This window comes from Indicator indicator, chromosome 6, assembly GCF_027791375.1.
Source record: "Indicator indicator isolate 239-I01 chromosome 6, UM_Iind_1.1, whole genome shotgun sequence".
Taxonomy (NCBI): domain Eukaryota; kingdom Metazoa; phylum Chordata; class Aves; order Piciformes; family Indicatoridae; genus Indicator; species Indicator indicator.
In genome coordinates, this window is record NC_072015.1 from 10,877,178 (window position 1) to 10,894,995 (window position 17,818).

Consider the following 17,818-nt stretch of genomic DNA (forward strand, 5'->3'; position numbering starts at 1 on the left):
TGTGCCCCATGCCACAGGATTGACAGCAACAGCAGTAATACCTGGTAACTATCCATATCACCACCATCATCCTCCTCCTTCTGGTAGGAGAAAATAAATTTTGTAAAACACAAAAAACCCATGCATTTCTCTCAACAGAAATACCCCAAAACATAAACATTCTGCTACATTACATTTTGCAAAATGTTAAAATTTCAACATTGTAGTAACCATAATCTTATTAACAGGTAGAAACAGATTTTCTTTTTTCCATGACAGACTATAGCAGCTCAGCCATAATTTCACTATTAATCAATACATTCAGAAAAAAAAAATTGGAAACCCACATACACATACAGCGCTAGAAAAAGGACTGAGCAAGCAACGTTACCAATCTTCACGTTTCATAGATTAATCTATAAGGTCATATTACAGAATCACAGAATTGACAAGGTTGGAAGGGACCTCAAGGATCATCTAGTTCCAAGCCCCTGCCATGGGCAGGGACACTTTTCACTAGATCAGGTTGCCCAGAACCACATCCAGCCTGGCCTTAAAAACTTCCAGGGATGGGGCTTCCACCACCTCCCTGGACAACCTGGTCCAGTGTCTCACCACCCATTACATTTAATAACTTATGGTTCTGTGCCCTTCTGATGAATGGCACCTTGCTTCCCCTGGCTGCCTATTCCACTTATTTGTAGCTATCACAGTTAAAATCATGCTTTATTTTCAATATGAACTTGCCCAGTATCAGCTTGAAGTAATTTATACTTCGTAAGGACTTTTTCTGCTACATGAAATAGCCCTTTCACATTCATCAGTAGCTGTTTGCTTCTGATCGAATAGCAACTTGGCCCTTTTTGAAAATGTAAATACCATCTCACTAGAAAACATTTTCTCTAGTATTAATCACCTTTACACACAAAGGTAAAAATAATTTCTATATTCCCATTTTCTTGGCTATATTCCAATACCACACTTGGTACGTTATCAGTTACAGACTGAGTTTTAAGCAAAAAAAAAAAAAAAAGGGCAGCAGACCTAGGACCGAACGCTCACATTGTATGTATTAACCTCAAACACACGTAAAATGGCAAAACAACGTATCATGTACCAGCGTGCTAAGGTCTCTTTGGAATTATGCTTGGCTGGCTCTAGCACAGCAAAACCAAAACTGATGATCAATGCATGAAAAATTAACTGTCTTACCTGGTAGCTGTCCAAGCCCCTTTGCAGTTTGGTTGATCTGGCAGTCACACCACCTATAGAGACTGAAAGAATTGCTTCCACCATGAGAGGCAATGTTCCTGAATGTTGTACAGGTGTCACTGTCACCTGAACTCTGCGAGAATGACCCTGACCAGGTAATAAGAGACAGAAAGTAAGAAAGAAAAGAAGAAACAAAAAAAAAAAAAAAAAAAAAAAGGAGAGAGAAACTAAGAATAAAATTGAGCATTAATTTCAGCATGAATGAGAAAAAAGGGCAAAGATACATACCTGCCTAAGCTGGAAAATTCCCCCTGTGTTCACATCTTTTGCCTGATGGAGTTCAACTGCAGTATATTCTCCCATCTCATTCAGTTCTTGTATAGAAATCCACATTTCTATTCTTCGAGTTACTTCATTCCACCTACAAAGACATCCCCACAAAAACTAACGGTTGCCTCACCAAAGGATATTTTGTGCGCTACAAGTATTAGCAAGCCTTTGGAAAGCTGATGGAAGCATTCAGGTGTAATTTATTTGTACCTGTCTCTCAGAGTTCTGGTTTTTGCATGAAGAGAATCAACTTCCCAAACAGAACTGCCATTGCCAGTACATCTGTGACCCCACACCTCAATAGCAAGAGCTCCTTCTGAAATGAACTCCAAAAACTCCTCTGTGACATTCACCACATAGTCCTGGCAATGAGATGAGCAAATTACATTCAGTTAAATGAAGTAACTGTATTTCCTCAAATAGTTTGTAAGGACACACCCAGCACGTGCCTATCTGTAGGGTAAAACTGTATAGTTTGGATCATCAAGTTCAACTCTGGTCAAGAAAGCTGTGCAAATTATATAATCTCGGCAATTCCTGCTTTTGCATCCTGCATTTCATGCTTTGAAAATTTCCATTAAAATGATGTCACAGCTCAAATGATCTTTTTAAAGCTACTAATCCTACTAAACAAGTACATAAGGTGTCATTATATACATTATAGTTTCCCCCATGTACTAAAGAAGATATCTGAATTTAAAAGACCAACCAACTAAAAGATTTTTTCGTTTGGCTGCATTTTAAAGAAGTGATAAAATGAAATGTTATGGCATTCTAGGGTAGAGTCAAAAGTCATTAATTACATGAACCAATGCCTTCCTTCATTCTCAAATTCTAAACAGCTTATTTCAAACATACCATCCTCCCAGTAACACTATTTCATAATAAAATTAGTTACCTTACAGTGAGAGAAGGTCACTGTAAAATGAGCATCTTTACTCTGAGGTGAAGGCACATCTGGGTCTACCACTGGTGCTGCTACTGTTGACTCGCATTGATCCCAAAATGTATATTGACAAAAGACGAAGTTAGAGAGATTAGGTGGCAGTCCAGTTGCTTCTTTTATTTTCACCTGAGGGGACAAAGTTGATGACGTCATAAATATGGTGGCTTCTTCTTTAATTTGTAAATTGTTCAAAAACTAAAGTATCTTATCCAAAAAGCACCAACAGCCAAGAAGAATTTTTAAAGGACACCTCCAACTACTTCCTAAGGGGGTCCCTATTTAGGACATGCATATGCAAGGAAAGCAGGTAGATGCATCTAACTAGCCTGCACATGTACATGTTTTCTTTGAGGAAGCCTATAAGCTTAAATAGAGAACAAGCACATAATCACAGAACTGAAGTCCAAACACCACCCACAGATACTACATTATCTGATTAAACAAACCGTAGGAGATAGCAACATGGAGAAACAGTCTGTCCTTTCTTATCTGCCAAGGACAGTCCTTGTAACACCAGTATTTGTGATGTAGATCTATATATACTAATGTGAATTACTTTAGTCACTGGCAACCACAGACTGATGTACATTGAACAAAAAGAAGGGAATTTTCTCTTTTCTCTTTAGATAATTTTAAACAAGCAATAGCCTGTATGGCTCAATACATCAGACTGACCACAGAGTTAGAAAGGCCTGAAGCAAATTCATCAAGTGTTCTCACTTACCCTGCAGGAGAGCTTCTTTGCTCGATGAATAATTTCTCCATTGTGATCTGTGACTTCCAGACTCCCACTCTCACTGGAGTTTTCAGATGAGTCATCTCCTTCTACTACACGTTCTGGGACAGACCCAGTGACTCGCATTACTTCAACGTGCAAGCGTCCTGCAACCTAAGGCAAGATAAATACTAAGAACCTATGTGTAAGAGACTTAAATACATTAAGGGGGCAGACATCTAAGTCTAGCTGTGCAGAAACAGAACTGAATGGTTCTCAACGACAAAATGAAAAACAACATCAAAAAAGAGGACGAAGGAATAACAAATCCCAAACGTATTTGCATGCAGAACTACTGACCTTCTTAATTCACAAACAGAAAAGTTATACAGTGTCATGACTGTGCATCAGAATATTATGTCCTGGCTTCATCTGGGACAGAGCTAATTTTCTTTTCTTAGTAGCTAAAATAATGCTGTGTTTTGGACAATGCTGATAACGTATCAAGGACTTTTCAACTTCCCATGTTGTGCTAGTGTGCAGGTGCACAAGATGCTGGGAGGGAACATAGCCAGGACAGCTTCCCTGAACTAGCTGAAGGGTTCCCTACCGTAGAACATCATATGCTTAGTATATAAATTGGGAAGAGTTGGCCAGGGTGAGCAGATCACTGGCTGGGTATCGGTCAGCAAGCAGCAAACACTTGCACTGTGCATCACTATCCTTTTCTTGGGAGTTATTTATGTCTCTTTTTGTTCTCTTCCTTTTCACTACAATTCTTATATTTTAAATAATAGTAATAATTATAGTTTATTTTACTTTAGTGATTAAACTGTTCTTATGTCAAATGATAAGTTTTCTTCCTTTCCAGTTCTTCTCCCCATCCCACTGAGAGGAGGAAAGGCAGAGTGACCAGCTGCATGATGTTTAGTTGCCAGCTGGGATTAAATTTACACTGATACCAAGAATTTTATTCTACTATTTTAGTATCTGGGCAGTTGTAAATAGTTAAACATTCCAGATCAAGTCAGACAGGGCTCTGAGCAATCTGCCCTAGTTGAAGATGCCTCTGCTCACTGAAGGGGGCTGGACTAGATGACCTTTAAAGGTTCCTTCCAATCGAAAGCATGAGATGATAACACAATACAATGCCACCCTGCCAGTGTGAGCACAGGGTTGTACCCAGCCTGCTCTAGGTGAGGGCATGTCAGGGATTTACCTCCCCCTGCTGACTGATGATGGGCACAGCGTACTGCAGCTTCACCTCATGGAAAAGGCACTCCAAAAACACATTGGCAACGCCAATTAAGTTGTGATTCTCTTGCGCTTCATAAAAAGGATCACCTCTTTTCCCAATCAGCTTCCTTATCTGTTATAAAGACCACAAAAGTTAGGTTAAAACTTTGAATATAGGAACACAGGACCAAATAACCACCTAGTATAAGATCGCAGTATGAAAGTTAAGTCACTACCAATCTTTCCTGTTACACAATTAGAAAGAGACAGGAAGCATATCACAAATATGAAATTAAATCTTTCCGAAATTAAATCCTTGAGATGAGACATTATATAATCCTTTCTTTACTATGATGACCTACATTTTTTTTAGTGATGTTAAGATGAAGCAGATTTTACCATGAGCTAGCACAGTAGCCATTGATTTCACCTTACTTCTCCTTACACTTTTTAAATGACAGGGCAAGTCATTTCCAGGTTGAAAAGCTGTTCTGGCTGCTGGGTAGCACTACCAGGGCAAAAGGGAAGGTGCAGGATAACTACCACTTAACTCTGCAAGTGTTCTTTTTTCATGACTCCCATAGAGCTGAGATCACATCTGCAGCATTTTCTACTCAAGTACCCCATATACAGCCACAAAGAATTCATGCAGATTCCTAGCAGGATATGCACTCCTCAGTGGACTTCTTAGCTCCTTCCTTTCTCCTCTTCCTTCATCTTCAACACATGCATTCAACCTACGTGTTTCTATGCAGCACATAGAACACATGCATTATGAATGACATAGGTCATGGCAAGGATGATCCTAGCTCAGGCAGACATAATGTATTCAAAGGATGTGCTATCAGTTCTTACTAAAGTCAGCAGCAAAATCATCGTTGTCTTCAATGGGCACAGATGAAGTTGCTTGACCTCCCCTGTGTTATGTTTTTAGAGATTCCCATTGTCCCGTCCAAGGCATGTAACAAAGGCACAACAGCTGTTCAAACATATTTGAGAATGATTCTTGGTACAAGTAATTTAGGTGCTCCCTATCAGCCACAAGACAGCAAGATATACTTTCTAGGCAATTCTACCTGGATACTTCGAGGAGACATCCTCTGGAAAACCAAATCTCACATCTTTCTCTTGCCAGTAAATAAGCAAGCTTTTGACAAGTCTCATGCTTATTTGCCAAGGCTAAATTATCACTGAAATTCTCAGGAAATGCCACTTGGTTTTGACAGGTACTGATATAGGCCAAGTTTCTTTAATTGATTTCTTCGTTTCTTTAGAACATACAAATGAAATTATAGAATATTTCACATTTTAAGATCAGTTTCTACCTTGCTAACATGTTCTGCAAGTTGAGCATACCTAAGCAGCATCCTTGCTACCTTTGATACTGACCACAGTGTAATAATCTTATTTCTCTAATGCAGCTTGGTGCTTCCATACAGAGCTGGTGCTTGTCTGCATGGCACATTATGCCAGGTAAACATATGCTTAGTGGTATCATGAGTCACTACCTCAGCATACTTGTATCTGAGAACACAAGAGAAGATAGGACATAGCTGTGTTTTATCTGCATAGGCATCCTTTAATACACAGCCATTGCACTGGATCCATACAACATATTATATGGGGTTAAAAAAAAAAAACCAACCATATCAATCTCTGACCCCTTTCAGAAAATGTATACAATACCTCAGGACTTTTCTCCTTCCACTCTTGATAGAGGTCTCTCATGTCAATCAGTTTGTTCTCTAGTTTCTCAATAGTCCACACTTGAGTACCTTTTCCTTTTCTTCTCACTTGAATAGCAGGCTCGCTTACTATTGCGCTCCTCTAAATCAGAGGAAAAAAATAATTACTGTAGGGAAGTACATGTAAGTACTTTAACTCTTCACTCATATTGCATTCCCAAAGAGGAATAAAATACAGCCATACTCTCTGTTCTCAAACACAGCATTATCCTATACATCTATGAAGGTCCAGACTTCTTTGACCACTCACCCAGGCACATTAATACTTTCAAGAAAATCACTTACGACAAGCACATTATCCTAACTGCTATCATTATATTTACAGCAGCACTACAACTAGAAAACCCTTAAGACAAAACTGGTAGACATCTGTAATAGAAAACAGTGATTGTTGTAATTATACATAAAATGCAGGTTTTACAGCAACAGAACACAAACGTTTGTTCATAAATCACATGCATGTATGGTGATCATACACTCAGAAGACAAGCAAGAGCCATACTTACAAGTAAAATGGGAGCATAGCATAAGTATTCAATACTTTCAATATATTAAAGCCAGGTAGCACCCACATTTTGCCTAACAAAAGTAACATTTTACAGCCTCAAGTCAGATGAATGTTATATAATCTATATATTTTAATCATAAAACTACATTTTCCAGCATTCATTGTTGTCATTACCTTCTTGTTGGCACTGAGGTTTTCAGCAGGGATCTGAAGTGTTACTTGATAATCTGTTAGCTTACTCATCTCTTCTGCTAAGAAGTTTGCTTCTCTCACCAGTGTATTTGCCTTTACGATCTGCTCTCGAAGTTTAGCCAGGCTCTGTCGAAACAATTCATCCCTGTGGTGCAGTAGGTAACATGAAAAATACACAGAAGCCTATTTCTATTATTGGAAAGCTGCAAATGGGGTTGCTAACAAAGATTTTTCTGAAACAAGTTTAAGAAGAAATGCTGTATTGCACTATGTCAGTAGACACCAAACAGTGTCAGACAATTTTATTGAGGAAAAGCAATGATCCCATACCAAACAAATACATTACTGTTGAGGTAAGTCTAGCAGAGTAACAACCAAATAAAAGGGCACAGTGCTGTGGGAGCTGTTATTTGTTAAAAGCCCTAGGGACATTCCTAATTTTCCAGAAATGAAATAATTGCAGCTGTCTTTGTCTTTAATCTGGAGTCCTACTCCACAAAAACTACCAGTCACAACGTGTGAGACTTCATCTTGATGAAACTCACTTTTCCTCAGATCATGATGTCGGAACCTGCAACTGCTGGAGGCCACAGCCTGACATTACACAGCTAGGGCTTTGCAGTGCTACAGACACCCAGACCTCCCTCCATATCCTTTAGCCATCTTGAGCATATACATTAAAAATCGTAAGTCCTATATCCCCACAGTATCTTTTCAATAATTATATGAATGAGCACAGGTTAGAGCTTGTGCACTACATAAAGTGTATGGACAAATACCAAGAAGGTTTCTCAGGCCTGTCTGAGCAAATCTGCTATGACACATGCTATACCTCCACCTGTGATATTAAGATATGCTCTCACCTAGGATTGTCTTTAATTTGCCTTTTAAAAGTATCACAATTATCCTCTGAGCAAACGTGATGTCCCCCTTTTCTGCCTTTCTTTGTAATCCCAACAGCACTTACTGTGTCTCATCATCTTCATAAAAGTCATGATCAGATTTCAGTGACCAGCACTTCCCAGTAGATTTTTTTAAAAGCTTTTCTATGCTAAAGTCCTCCTGAAATACAGTACATGTTGTGCACATACACTTCTCATTTCTAGAGAATACATTTTACATTACAGACAAGTGTAGGAAGAACGAGTAAACTCACAGGCCTTGCTGTGAATACAGGCAGTTTGGCTAATTGCCTTTATTCAGGTAAGTTTAGATCTTTTTTATGTCTTTACAGTACAAGCCACAGACAACTGTCAATATGCCTTTCAGTTCCCAACAGAATTCTTCTCGAGTGGCTTTTTCCCAAAGAACAGCCAAACTGCACCCTGCTGGCTCCCCAGTACCAAAGTGGGTAAGCAAGGGTTAGCAAGCAGCCCTAAATCTTAGTGCCCTCAACATGCTTAAACATGCAGCTTTGTCTCTTTCCCTATCTAGCCTAAGTCTGCAACACTGGAGGGTTTTGTTGGATCTTAAATAGTTCCCTACTTTCAGTGGAATTTTAGTATGCTCCCTCCTTATCTACTCTCAGCATTATACGGAAAATTCCTTTCCCTTTGCCTCTTGTTTCTGTTATCCAGGCCATCAAGATTAAGGGAGCAATTCCAGATCATGGGAGTGACACATTCCACAGGCAGCTATAATTTTGGATTCACCCAGAAAAGGAAAGCAGAGTCAAGACTTGCTCATTAAACAGTACTTAACACAGAGTGCATTACACCTGCAACCACTGCAAGACTGTTGCCTTGCTTGAGTGAAAGACAGAAGGCAGCTTTGATCTCTAAGTTCTGCAAGAGCCATGGGATCCAGCTACAGCCAGTTCCTCCCTTAATCCAGAAAACTGGCATCTGGTGAGCTTTCTGAGGAGGTTCTCACACCAACTTTTTCTTATTCTCCAGAAAGGAATGGTTTAAGACTATAAGGCAGCCTTATGAGTAACATAATCAACTACTATGGGTAGTTCTCATTACAGTTGTGCTGTTCCATTCAGAGCTGTGCCAGCCCCCTTCCAGAAATTTAAGCAAGTTTTGAAAAGTTTCAGATAGCATTTCTTCATTATTTCTACAAAATCCATATGACGAGTTCCATTAGGATATTAACCAAAGCCCACTGAGCATCAAATCCTGAAACAATCTTTTAACCCAGACAAGGGAAACAGAATCTGAACACTAAGGAGGTGTCATTGCAAGTCTCTGGAATTCCAAATGGCAGACAATGAATATGCTGAACCTCTGGTCCAGTACACCACCACCTCTCTTCACTCCAACAAATTAATTTTGTTCAAAGTCACAATGGGTTAACTTTATGCCAACAGATTTTAACACCTGGTCAGTTTATCATCTGTCTTTCCACAGTCAGCATAAAGGCAGGAAATTTACAATTAGTTTAGGAAAACTTATTCTATGGCAATGCCAAGAAAACATTATCAGATTCTTTACTGATCACTGTGAAGAGTGTTCACTAACTTAAACAGTAATTGCTAAATCAAGCATTTCAGAAACATTTTCCTAGTTAAAAAGGCAAAGCTATAATGCTGACCATTAAAAGCTATGTTCTTATTTCATGAGTGTTAAACAGGAAGATGTTGTATATATGCTACACATCAGAGTCTAATCCTAAACAAAATACTACCACTTGTGGAGGCAGATCTTGTATGGCATGTCAACTCCACCAAAAAAATAATATTAGTTTATGACAGATGGTTCCGGCCTCTTATTTTGCCCTTTACAGTTCTTATTAATTCTTTTGTTTTAACTCCAGTATTCTCACCTCTCTTCTGTCCAGAGGTTTACTTTCTGTTGGGCAGTCTGAGCAGTGTAGGAGAGTCTGTCGCTGCCATGCTGATGCTGTCTTTCTGGAGACAGCTGCTGCCGCAGCAGCTCTAACTCACGTTCATACATCAGCCGCTGCTCCTCCAGAGCACTCCGCTTCTCTTCCAAGTACTGCTTCTCCAAGATCTGCACCACATTTTGTACTGGGTCTACAAAGAAAAAAAATTGAGAAAAAAAAAATCCAGAAAGGTGAGAAAATGCCATTTCAGCATTACAGACGATTCATTATTTGGTAACAGCAATCAACACATCCCAGAGCCTTTGCAAACACAACATGGTCATTGCCCACCCAAACAAAAGCCAAAATCAATATTGCATTTAAATAGGTACATCCAAACAGGAAAATAATACAGCATGCAATGAGGCTAGACAAACGGTTAAGACCCTTATCTATTGCCTATGTCACACTGTGATGTGACAGTATGTTCCAGAATCCCAGTAGGAAAAAGAATAAATAGAAAAGGGAACAGATTAATAAGAAAACAGAGCAAAATACAGGGGAAGATGATGTTAGCCAGAGAAGGAAATGACTTAGGAAGTCAAAAGCCATTTACTTTCTCCATTTTGGCAAAGAATGAAGCATGTTGGAAAGCTCAGATGAAAACTTAGAGAAACAAATTGACTAGTCACACGTTGCATTGCACCAATGTGCTTTGCACTGAAGCAGGCAAAGTATGTTCTGGAGGGAACCTCTGCATTTAGCTTTACAAACCATATTTCATCTCAATATCAGCCCAGAATAAATATCAATTTAGATACTCTATCCTGAAATAACTGCTTATGTCAATCAGCTATGGTGAAATCTAAATTGCATTCAAATCAAAGAAATTGCATTCAAATCAAAGAAAATCTTCTCCCAGGCAACCAGCACCAGAACAAGAGGACACAGTCTCAAGCTGCACCAGGGGAGGTTTAGGCTGGAGGTGAGGAGAAAGTTCTTCACAGAGAGAGTGGTTGGCCATTGGAATGTGCTGCCCAGGGAGGTGGTGGAGTCACCATCCCTGGAGGTGTTCAAGAGGGGATTGGACGTGGCACTTGGTGCCATGGTTTAGATAGTCATGAGGTTTAGGGTGACAGGTTGGACTCGATGATCTTTGAGGTCTCTTCCAGCCTTCTTGATTCTATGATTCTATGAAACATTACTCCATTTGTTCCTGGTTTTAGGTCCAATGCCAGAATGTGCCTCTGCAAGAGCAATTCAATGGAATAAGCTCCTTCTATATAGTACATGTATATATCTACTTCATACATTATATCTGAAGGATTAAAATACAGCAAGGGAATGGTTTGCAAGAGGACCAGTCTAGATGAATATATGAGTGACAGCAAATCACCCAGCATATTACTGGTTCCATACATCAGAAAGGAAGGAAGAGGAGCTGGAGTGTTGGATTATTAAGGGAAGCAGCATTTCAGCTCTAGGTCATGGCAGAATTTTCAAATGCAAAACCCTTCAGTTTTAAAATAATCGTTTGTGATACCTCTTCCACTTTGGAAATAAAAAAACTGGGGGGGGGAAGAGCTGCTGTGACTTTTAAGGATGATTGTACACCTCTCAAAAAAACCCCAAAACAAAACTACAAAAAAACTCCAAAACAACACCCCCCACCCCACCAAAAAAAACCCACATCAACAAAAACCACCAAACATCAAACCAAAACAACGAAAAAACCCCACCACCCCCCAAACAAACACAAAACCAACCAACCAACCAACGCTTCCAAACCAACAAACCACTCCAAAACCACATCAGTGTGATTTAGTTATGGGTGATCTTGCCTTTATTACCAAAACCTCATCCTTGTAAGACTTCGTATAATTTTTCATGATACCACAAAGCTACAGGAAACAAAAACTGGGTTACTATAGCATACAATAGAGAATTCACATGAAAGGCTCTGCAAGGGTTTCATCACTAATAGTATATGTTGGTCATCAAAACACATACATAAGACTCTCCCCAAAACCACATCCCCTGTATCCTGGCATTACTATATCTAGTAATCTGTAACAACTTACTACTAAATCTGCTGAGACCAATTATGCTAAACATCAACTACTTCAATGTCTGCAATTTTAACACACATGGCCATTGAGGCATCACCTCATAAAACAATTCCTCCCTGTTACAAATGCCAGATAAGCAAACAGGATCTCCTGGATTCTGTTGTTACAGTGGATTTGTATTTGTCTCTCAGCAGCCCTTTTTTGAAATATTCAAATCAATATAATATACATCAATATAAGATTGATGTATAGCACATCCTTGTTTTTAGAAGGAAACAAACACTTCTGCAAGTTGTTACTCCCAGCCACGGAAGAAATCACTGGCTTTGCACAAAGGCATCACAAAATGCCACCACAATGGCAATTATAAAGCACAGTTTAAAAAAGAAAATCAGTCATTATAATTAGCAATAAAACAGCAATACAGTAATGCATAGAAGTGTCTTAAAGTAACTGGAAATACTACTTTTTAGTACATGCCATTCTCAAAGATAGCTATTTTTAGCTATGAAACAGACAGTGCAGCTAAAACAATTGACTGAACAGAGTTCTCATATTCTACATTACAAAGCTATTCATGTTGATCTGCAACATCTTTCTCCTCCTATCTTTATCCTCCAGATAATACTAGAATTACCTTCACATGCATAGGTTTTACTGCGTAGTCCATGAGCCATCTTTAATTATGTGTAAGAACGGTTGAGAAATCAGGTATTATGCAGAAGACAGAAGAGGCATGGAAGAAATTAAAAGCCTTCTATTGTGTTTGCAAACACAGGAAATTAATCTAAGGCTGACTCATTGAGACTTCCCTAAACTGCTCAAAGACCATCTCTGAGTTCAGGGAACAGATTACCTTTAAAGTGATCTTTTCAGCCACCTAGGTTTACAGAATCACAACCACCACAAGGTTAAATTATGCCATGGAAAATACTTGGAACAAGATCCAAGAACCTAGTCTGAAACTTACTATTTCAGTGAAATCCATTACTGGTTGAGGGGGGGAGTTATGCTTTTATTAAAACACAAAAGGTGAATCATAGAATCAACAAGGTTGGAAAAGACCTCAGAGATTATCAAGTCCAACCTATCACCCAGCACCTCATGATTAACTAAACCATGGCTTCGAGTGCCACGTCCAACCCTTTTTTGAACACCTCCAGGGACAGCGACTCCACCACCTCCCTGGGCAGCACATTCCAATGGCAGATCACTCTGTGAAGAACTTTCTCCTCACCTCCAGCCTAAACTTCCCCTGGTGCAGCTTGAGACTGTGTCCTCTAATCTAATCTAAATCTATACTTTTAGATAAGTCTTAACTTTTGAAAGAACTTACAGAGAAAACCCCAAGCTTTTCACAGTTTAAAAAAAAAAGGCAAAATATGGTGCTAATTAGAAACCATCTAGTTAAAAGATTAAAAAAAATACCCAAGTTTCTCATAATTCAAAATATCTACAGTAGTATTTAAGTTAGATATAAACATGATGTTCCACTATTTTGGATTTCTCATTTAAAGTTAAATAAATTAGGGAAGATTCTACCCAGTGCTTGCCAAACACACAGCAAATTCCATACAGTCTCAGACTCAAAGTCCCAATCCTTTACATATTGTGTAACAAGAGTTCAACGGCCCTGAAAAGACCATTTGTATTCAGTTAATCCTCTACAAAACATTACAATATTAACATTGAGCCAGAAGAATGTATGAGCAGCATTTATTATGTTGCTACAAATGTCACTTAATTCACATCTTGCATCTGTTAGTCCAGTAACAACAATGCTGAACAAATTCCTTAAGATGTCATCTAACTGCAGTTGTCTATGCAAGTTAGAAGGTGGCTTTGACACAGGCTGCTTTGCTACAATCAAAATCCCAATACTGAGCTGTAACTGTGTTGTTTGCTTAAATGAGAAGCTGCATAACCTAATCACATTGTTTATTTAATCACCACATAGTGTACAAGAATAAAGTAAACTTCTTTGCTGCGTTCTGTATTTGACCAGCATCACAATCAGCTGTAAAAAGCTGATCTGACAGAATCCCACAAAGAAAGTTAACATGCTGAAGGGAGGAATCTGGATGTTTACTTTACAGCTGTTTTCAAAGTTAGACATTCTCCTCAGAGCTTCTTTAAAGATAGATCTATTATGTGACACCGTTGTGCTGGTTCCATGCCATAGAAACAAATACATTTGCACCCTGGAGAAGCTAGGATATTTATTTAAAGAGAGACACTGTTCTCAAATAGACCAACGTGGGAGATAAAACAGCCAAAAACTCAAAGCAAAGGAAAAAACCAAAACATCTTGCTTTGGGCTATATGTCAATACATCCCTAAAAGATAATAATCTATCTAAAATTTTTAAATTACCTTTTTTCCCCTTCCCCCACTCCAGCGTTCTCTAGAGTATATAACAGAATTAATTGTCTTCAGTTTATTTCTTCTTCCTTACCTATATTTAATTTTCATTTTAAGCAAGAATAAATAAATTGTATTGTAATAAAGCTGCTTTGCTTCTTACCCAACAAACTGGAAGGCTGCCAGAAAAGAATGTATTTTAGCATTGAGAATATCAGAACCTGGAAGCACTATCTAGCTTTGAATCAGAAGACCAGCCTATGGATCCTCAGAGCCACTTGTTTTGTCACGGGTTTATTATCACTTACTACTACAACTTAGTTAAGCAACACCTATGTGAGAGGGAGCAGAAGAGACAAGAAGTTGAATTACTGGGTTATGCCTCTGAAACTGTGCAACATATGACTGCTAATATTTGCTGTGCATTAGGGGAGGAAAGAGCTGTAATGAAACAAGGTCTGTAATGTTCATGAGCAAAGACGGAAAACAACCAACAAAAACTGGCTTGGACCACAATCCAAAAAGCCTACTGAACTAAAACATTAAGACACTTGTGAAGAATCATTTCAGTCAGCTAGATAACACCATATAAAAACCAAAAAAATGTGACCCCCTGTTCAAAGAACACAGACTCATTGTAGACTGCTACAGCCTAGTCAAACCTCTGGTTAGTGACAAGCAGATCAAGCATCAATTAATGCTTTCAAATTTCTCCAGCAGTCTCATGCATGAGCCAATAGAGTTCAAAACCTTTGTCCCAGTTTTGGCAGAGATACGGGAGGATCTGAGGCCTTAAAACAGGCAACAGAATCTTCACGAGGGATGACAACACTGAAGACCACCAGGATGGCAGATTCATCTGAAATTCATCTCCTGGTATGAGTGAATCATAATGAGAATATTTCCATTATCAAACAGTAACTTAACATCAGTTTAAATGACCTGGCCCTGTAACATGCTCACACAAGCAATCTCATTAAAATCAAACTGTAACAACAAAAAACCAAAACCAAAACACCCAAAAAACCCCAAACCAACCCCAAAACACCATATATATATATACACACACACACATACATAACACACATATATAAAAAAAAAAATCTTCAAACTACTGCTAGAGCCTCAAGCACATAAAATCATTGTGCTGTACTCAACAGCAAAACAGAGAAAGTTAAAGAGAAGGAAGAGACCAAGGAAAAAAAAGTAAATGCTGTATTTCAACAGCTAAACCACAACAGTGGAAATACCACAAAGATATGAGGAAAGGAGAACAAAACCCAATGAAACAGCATCTATTACATCTTCTTGGTCAGTGATCAAAACGCAGAGTATGTTCCTTTGAAAATTTGTGTATTAACAAAATCTGTACAAACTATTCAGTAGTTTACTGGGTCTTTCAGCATTTCTTCATGCTATATTACATCCTATGAAGTACGACTTGCCTTCTGGAAAGCATGAAGACGTCCTAATATTTTATATATATCATTATTTTATATAGATTGTATTTTCTTATACTGTTCAAAAAAGGACTCATGATAGTATTTTATTTAATCTTTGCTAAAAACCTAAGAGTTATCAAGTGTAAAGACCCCACTAGGTAACATTCAAATATTGGTTTGTTTCATTTCAGTGTTTTTCTACTAAGGTTAAAATGGGGTCAGTAATATTTGATACAAAAGGATGGATGAACCAAACTGAGCCATATCTGGAGAATCCTTTTGTCTGCAATAACTTACAAAAACAAGAGGTTAGTAGGAACAATCACTCGAGAGGCACAATTTAACTGCACTGTAAAGGACAGCAAACGTACAGATAAAATTGTGCCAAGGCACAAACCAACTATTATTTTGTGTGTGTATACACATACGTGCATAGTTTTCTTTTTTTTTTTTTTTTAATATTATATATGCGCCATATATATGTATGTTTTGTAAAACTGTCTTTTCCTGAAAATAGTCCTAAGACCTCTGTAGTAAGAGTATAATTTGTTTTACCCAGAAATTAAGGATCTTAATTTTTAAGACAATCTAAAAGAACGTTTTTATCTGGCCATTGCCTTACCATTACTATTCAGTGTCTTCATAATAACTTCCATTTGTGCAAATTCATAGTTGTAGTCTGGTTCTGAAGAAGCTTCACTAGCTGCATCCAGATCATGGTCTCCTAACGAAGTTTCTTTCTCAAGGTCTTTCAGCCAGTCTCGACGTTTCCTCTTTGGTAAATTGATTCTGTGTAAAAATTGAAATTCAGCTTCTAAAAAGTTTATACAGAACAGCAGAAGAAAAAAAAAAAAAGCTGAATGTAAAGAGGTTGTATTATAAATATCATCTATTACCTAAAAAAGTGGTTGTTTCCCCATAATATTCTATCTCCATGCCATAACTGCATGACAGAACATACCAGCGTACCGTTTACACAGGATCTGAAAGAAGAAAACACAACTTCAGCTGAATCCTAAAAATAAAAAGTTGAAAAATAACTACAAGATCTACTGTTTCTCCCATCTACAGACAGTGATTTGTATCACGGGGTATACAAATACACTAGGTCTCATTAAATAATCAAGCTGAAAGTCACTGATCTGATTTTTACTGCCAGAATTAAACACAAAGCACCTTTCCCCTCTATCTTTGGCGGGTATGACTCTTCAGTAAACATACAAAGTTGCTTTCAGTTGCATACCCATTTCTCAATGTGGGTCACACTGCCTATTTTTTATGAACAGTCTCTAAACTTGGATGCATGCAAATCCTACAGATAAAAGGTCTCCATGACACATTTTACTCAACACAGAGTCATAAAAATACTGTTAACACACTCCACATTCAAGAGTAAGAAAAGATTCTTAGATCCAAGTTTCATTCCTTCAGCAGACTGTCTGTTATTAACAGGGATCTATTTTTGTGAACATCTGGTATACTGCTAGACTTGCATTTAGGTTTCTCTGTATTTAAATTTAAATCACAAAAATAGGAAAGTGGAGCTGTTGAACTTCAACATATTGGAGTCACAAAGCAAAACATTTTCTTTGAAAGAGGAAAAAATACTTAAGCAAAACGTAAAAAGTCTTTTCAGAAGCAGTTTTCTGACACTTAAGTATTTGATTTAAAAAAAAAAAAAATAATCAAACACCAAAAAAAGCTTTAATGTCTTTTTTCAATGAAATTCTGGTAACTAAATCTCTGTTTACATTAGTGTCTTAAGAACAGCTACTTAAGCATGGCAGATCAGGCACAAGAATCTTTTTTCCACTGGCATGTGACTTAGTTCTTGCCAGTCAAAATGACTGATTTCCAGTACAGTAACTCTATCACCACAAGTCTGAGTCCCATCTGTTTGAAATTTTGTACTGCAGACTTAAAAAAAAAAAAAAAAAGCAAATGCCAAGAGATATTTTTACTCTTTACAAAGGGGATCAGATTTTTTTAGAAGGTGCCTCTCAAATGTTTGTTTCCCCCCTCAATACTAATCTATACATAATTTAGATGTTCAGATTTCAAACAAGCAGCATGACTGTTCAACTAGGACAGAGGTAGTGCTTATCAAGCCATTGGAGATGCAGTGACAAAGACATTTACAATTCCACCCAAGGGACCACAGTACCCCAGAATGAAAAATACAGAGTAGAACCAAAAGGAGAAATGTGACTTCACACTGCATATTTACTAGATACAATTGTAATTAAAGATTTAGGAGAGAGTTTAAAAATCTTCAGATCTTTAAAACACCTCTTTCTCACTAAATACTGAGCTTTAC

The 17,818-nt window shown here is 38.0% G+C and overlaps 1 protein-coding gene across 1 annotated transcript in view; it reads right to left on the reverse strand.

Moving 5' to 3' along the window:
- KIF13A (kinesin family member 13A) overlaps positions 1-17,818 on the reverse strand; it is a 107,133-nt gene that overhangs the window by 18,281 nt on the left and 71,034 nt on the right. The window contains exons 15-26 of the mRNA XM_054381844.1: positions 16,398-16,484; positions 16,124-16,290; positions 9,630-9,840; positions 6,846-7,008; positions 6,105-6,245; positions 4,402-4,551; positions 3,192-3,356; positions 2,420-2,593; positions 1,732-1,883; positions 1,480-1,612; positions 1,192-1,338; positions 42-80 (exon numbers count right to left, since the gene is read on the reverse strand). Of these exons, the coding sequence (XP_054237819.1) occupies positions 42-80; positions 1,192-1,338; positions 1,480-1,612; positions 1,732-1,883; positions 2,420-2,593; positions 3,192-3,356; positions 4,402-4,551; positions 6,105-6,245; positions 6,846-7,008; positions 9,630-9,840; positions 16,124-16,290; positions 16,398-16,484 (1,729 nt within the window). The remainder of the gene's footprint in view (positions 1-41; positions 81-1,191; positions 1,339-1,479; positions 1,613-1,731; positions 1,884-2,419; positions 2,594-3,191; positions 3,357-4,401; positions 4,552-6,104; positions 6,246-6,845; positions 7,009-9,629; positions 9,841-16,123; positions 16,291-16,397; positions 16,485-17,818) is intronic.